Source organism: Cotesia glomerata, linkage group LG6 (genome assembly GCF_020080835.1).
Source record: "Cotesia glomerata isolate CgM1 linkage group LG6, MPM_Cglom_v2.3, whole genome shotgun sequence".
Classification (NCBI taxonomy): Eukaryota; Metazoa; Arthropoda; class Insecta; order Hymenoptera; family Braconidae; genus Cotesia; species Cotesia glomerata.
The window spans coordinates 5929113-5934859 of NC_058163.1; the positions used below are offsets into that span (position 1 = coordinate 5929113).

Genomic DNA, 5747 nt, shown 5'->3' on the forward strand with positions numbered 1-5747 from the left:
TAAATTAATTAAGACGTCATTCAATAACTAATCTTATCCGTCATTTCTATCGGTAACCAATTTCTGAGTATAATAGCTATCCAATACTGAACGATAAGAAAATTGTTTTTTATAAGCGATGCTCGGGTTTTTCCAGCCATCGATGCTTAAGGGTATCGATGATAGTGTTACAAATATAAGCTTACTTAAAATTACTGTCACAATTTTAGGCTTATTCTTCCAGGGTACTATGGATCGTTGTTTTTAGGACTTGACTCAAAAATGAATATACATGACCAAAAATGTTTAATAGTTATAACTATTAAATCATATATGATTTTCTTGTAATTCTAAGAAATATCGGAAAAAAATTTTTGATTTCAATAAAAATTAAGTTAATTTTACATTGAATGCAATTATTTTTTTTACAAAAAAACAGAAGAAAAATTAAAATTTTAGTCTTAGAATAAGAGACAAAAGAATAATAGCGATATTTTTATGATAAAATGCTACAGTAGGTAAAAAAATTAATTTTTAATCGTTCCACACTCTTTTTACCAGTAATGATATTTATTTATATATTTTACGATACTTTTGCAGTGAATAAATTGTATTTTTTTTATTGTTTTGCAATAAAATTTTGTACCTCAGTACAATACTACTTCGTTTATTTATTTATGACTGTCATTTTACCTATGAAATTATTGCACGCCTCATAAGCGAAGCGTTGAGGTTGTGCTCTACTCTCGACATTTCAAAAAAAGCAGTTTTCTCGAAACTGAAATTGATTTTTTGTTATTTATATCACACTTACAGGTTAATATGAGTACAATTTATATCAATTCAAATAATTTGTCAAGCACATAAAATATATTTCAATAACAATTTTTTTGTTTAACATAGTAAATAATAACATTAAACATAATCTTTTCTGGACGTCCATGTATAGATGGGTGTATGTGGCAGGGAAATTGGTCGAAAAAATGATCGTACCGGAATAATTTTTTTTTTATTATCTAAAGTAACACATGACGGAATTTCTCAATTAATATGAGCGTTCAATTCACTGTCGTTAAATTATTATTTATAAAAAACTAATATATGACTGTGAATTTTTAACTTTCCGCTAATAAAATTGAAAATTTTCAAAAATCGGGGTTATTGTTTTTACCCCGTTTTTCGAAAATCGAGTTTTCATCAGATCTCGACGTTTTGAGGTCCTAAGAAGCTTCCCTGACTATTCCCGCGATGGTGTGTGTGTGTGTGTGTGTGTGTGTGTGTGTGTGTGTGTGTGTGTGTGTGTGTGTGTAAACGTCTCATAACTTTTGAACGGCTTGACCGATTTGATCGCGGTTGGTGCCATTCGAAATGGTTCGACTAAACTTAGATTTTGAATGAAAGTTGGACCGATTTGAACCGATAGATTTTGAGAAATCTTGAAAAAACTGCGAAAAAAAATTTTTTTTAATGTGGTTTTTTTTAATAACTTTCAAACGGCTTGACCGATCAATTCCAAAAACTGATCAGCTCTTAAAACCAAAAAACCACATCGACCGCCACCAAGCCGGTCAAAATCGGTTGATTCGTTCGTGAGTTATCGTTGACGAAAGAAATCGAAAAAAAGTGTTTTTTTCGAATTACACCGAAATTTCCGGTCTGATCAATTTGTGTTTGAAAATATATTATAGAACTTGAAAAACTGCGTCGAATGCTACCAACCACGTGAAAATCAGTAGATTTATTCAAAAGTTATTGCGGTTTGAAAATTCAAAAAATAGTGTTATATTAAACTGCTATCAGACTTTTGAGCTCGGAGAGCTCAAAACTACATGAAAATTATATTTTTGAGCTCGAAGAGCTCAAAAACGTAATAAGTGCAATTTCGAGCGCTTAATTACGAAAGTAGCAGGAAGTTGCAGGGATGGCCTTCAGGGTCAACCGTTTTCCTAATTTTTTTGTGTATCTATCTATACATTTTATAATAGTATTTTTTTTCCTCACCTTAGAGTTATGGCGCCACTAAACCATAGCAGAGTTCTGTTTTTTATTTTTTTTTTAATATCGGCGCCCTTTTTTCTTGTCATATGCGCACGCAGTCTAAAAAAATCTAGCTTGATCAAGTGGCGCCATAGTTTTCACGTGACAAATAAGAAAAGTTCGTTTGTCTTTGTACGGTTGTACCGTAGTGAATTTTAATAAAAATTCAATCAAAAAAAAAAAAAAATACGTAAACTAGGCTACTGATATGAAATACGGACCCAGTACATCTACTTATATTATTGTATAAGTGTAATATGGCTGTGATAGAGGCATTTAAATATCACAAAATTGCTTGACCTTAACGAGTCGAGTATAAAGCACAACCTCACGCGCTTCGCGCTATGAGGCGTGCAAAAGAGTAAAGATACATTTAGATAATTACACGGAAAAAAGAAAACTCGAAAAATCACAATATAGAACGTAACGCTTCGTAACGAAAACTGGAAAAATTACAGTTTCAGATTGTACTTATGACAGATTTTATAAGAATTACATTGTAGAGTGTAATATTTATATTGAAAGCTCTGAAAATTAACATTCAAAGTTTGAATTTAAAAAAATGTTATTTCAAACTGTAATTTTTCTAGTTTTGAATACGATGGGACACTTATTACTATTTATAATGGAATTTTTCAAGTTTTCTTTTTTCCGTGTAGATGCAATATTTTCAATTTTTTTCAAAATCTCCCTTAGCAATCAATGATTCTTGGAAGTATTCAATAATTGTTTATAAATTATAATTCAAAAATTTCATTATTCATTTTGCACCAATCGATGTAGATTTATTTAAAAATTTATCGTCCCCAATTTTGAAAAAAATCTTGATAGAACTCACTTAAGGTGAAAATTCTATTAAGTAAAAAAAGTGTTATGATTTAAATAATTACGTAATTTTTAGTTTTCTAATTAGTTTTTTATTATTATTATTTGCTTACATCAAATATCTTACGGAAAATTACATAATATAAAATGGACTCAATGGTAATACAGCTGAATGGTAATGATTATATAGAATAATTAATAAATACAATGTCTATGATAAATATGACAAATGAAGTTTCATGGTAGTATCGTGATAGTTTAATCAAAGGTGAAAATCTATTTTGGATTGATTTGAATTTTGGAAAGCTGTATGATAAGCGTTTTTCGATGTGGAGAAGTTGTACGGGTAATTTTGTGGCAATTGCTTGATTGCTTCCAGAAGTGTTAAATCGTAAATGAATGATTTCAATGTTCCGTCTTTTTCGAGAATTACCATTATGTGTCCAAAACCTGTTCGTTTCAGTAAATCAGATTCATCACGCGATACGATGGCAATCACATCGAAGTTGACCAAGCGTTGCATTTGATGATCTGTCATCAGGTGAGAAAATTCTTTTCCGTCGAACAATTTGTATAAAATCATTTTTGCAGCGTTTTCTTCGAGTTTGAACTTTAAAGTAAGCACGTCTTCAGGTTTCATTATGCTTTGAGATCCATCAGGTGACATCATTAAGATATGAAGCTCTCCCATTTCTTTGTAAGATTCAGGTTGATTACGACCATTGTCTCGTACTGGAGATGTACTTATCTGCACAAAACAATTGCAATGTTAACAAAATTTTGATAAATCCAAATTTTCTATTTTTAAATAATTTTATATCAAGTTTCAATTGAAAAAGAAAATAATTATCTACTGTTGCAAAAATCAATTTTAAATAAATTCTAAGAAATACATTTTTTTAATAGTTCAATTTGAAAATTTATTCAAATTTTGCCGCGGATAGTATTATTTTTTATATAAATTAAACGCCCTCTTTCGTTTCGATTCATGAATCATAAAAAAAGAATTAATTAATGATTGTTTTACCGATAGTCAGCCAGCGAAACAATTGTGTGTAGTATCAGCTGTCTAAAGCTATAGAAACAAATTTTTTATAGACGGCTGCTCAAAGAATAGAAAATTTTTTCAGTTGCCAGCCGAAAAGGATTAATTATAATTAAACAATATAAAAATGCAATTTTTTTTTCTATAACTTCCGATAGGAGATGAAAAAATAAAAAAATTAATTGAGTTGAACAATTTATTTGTACAAAAATTATCGTGCTTACTCTTCGATGAAAACTTGGAAAATCTACACCATAAGTTATCAAAGCGACTTATTTAATGCCAGAATAGCAATTATTTGGTTTAAAAAATTTTTTGATAATTTTTGCGATCATTTTTCTTTTTAACAGTTTGCTTTTTGTATCAGTTATATATAGATTGTGACTATAAAGTACTATTTAATGTGAAAAAACGTTGAGATCTCAATTTTATTAGATGACAATAGAGCGTTTAAAGCATCCAATGTCAAAATATAAATTTTTACGACAATTTTTTGTTGAAATTAAAATCATATGAAAATTTCATTGATTTAACAAGATTATATCAAATACTTTATTTAAAATATGTAATATAAAAAGTAAATTTTGTTCTTACCTGGCTGATTGCGCAGCAAACAAGAGCACCAATGAAAAATACTTGAGCGTTCATTGTGACTTTTAATTAGTTTATTCTTTGAAAGAAACAAAGACTTGGTTGACTATGACTCGCAAGTGTGGGCTATTTATACAAAAAAATCTTTGACTATTCCCTGGGAATTCCTCATTTTAGGGCATTTTTTCATAGAAGGGGTGCCCCTTCTTGCTTCTCCTTTAAAGCTCCGCCCACGACCACGTGTAATAGAAATAATTTTTTGGATCTTCGAGAACAATTCAAACTCGTAATCAGATAGTTATTATTATAGTTACTTCGAAAATTATATAATTTATCATCGACTTTACCTGATTGGTTATAATGTCGTTAATTTTTTAAGTGAGTGACTGATTAATTACTGATTAATCGGGTTGTTCACTCGAAATTAATAGTCTTTTAACTTATGTCATGTTCTTTATATCATCAAAATCTATGTTTTAAAAATAATTTTTTACGCAGTTAATTTATCTTACTCAAGTATCGTTTCATATAACGATTTGGAAAAAAATATATTTTTAAATTGAATTTATTAATTTTATTAGAAACTTTTGCACTTTTCCTCATAAAAGTCAGAATTTTATTTAATTTCGTTAGAAAGTTTTGTTTTACTTGAAATGATATTAGAATTAAATTCATTTCATCTCAATTTATTTTTAAATCAATAAACCAATTATTAATAAAAAAATCATGCTCCGAAATGTCACTTTCGGTTTTTGGCAACTTCTTTACAAAAAGATATTTTTGTAATTTATACGATTAATCGTTAAATAAAAACTTCGCGTGTAAAAAAAAATCATCTTAAATGTGTCTTATAAATATCGTTTCTTTAAGTTTTTGAACGTGACACAAATCAAAACTCTTTAAAGACGCCAAAAAAAAAATTCTGAGAGCAGATTTTTGAAATTTGGATTTTTGAAATTTTTAAAGACTATTCTAAGATGAGCTCACAGTGCCAGAGCTCCAGAACATTAGATCGCAGCGTCTAAAAAAAGTCTTAAAATTGTCGGATAATAATTTTTCAATAATTATAAATTCAATTTGAAAAGAGGGTACTCAAAAATGTAGCGGTCAAAAACTCGCAAAATCGTCTAAAAATTAATTTTCATAATAAATTCGAGAACCAAATTTCAAAAATCTGCTCTCGGAATTTTTAACTTCCCACTAAGAAAATCGAAGATTTTTAAAAAATCGGGAAGTTATTGGTTTCACCCCGTTTTGCAAAAATCGAGGT

General features: G+C 28.9%; 1 protein-coding gene across 1 annotated transcript; it reads right to left on the reverse strand.

Annotated features, from left to right (window-relative positions):
- Positions 1–2982: 2982 nt before the first annotated feature.
- LOC123267456 lies at positions 2983–4563 on the reverse strand. Its single transcript, XM_044732080.1, has 2 exons — positions 4481–4563; positions 2983–3589 (listed from the first exon to the last, which is right to left on the reverse strand). The coding sequence occupies exons 1-2, from the start codon at positions 4532–4534 to the stop codon at positions 3104–3106; spliced, it is 540 nt and encodes a 179-aa protein (XP_044588015.1). The 5' UTR covers positions 4535–4563; the 3' UTR covers positions 2983–3103.
- Between the last annotated feature and the right edge of the window lie 1184 nt (positions 4564–5747).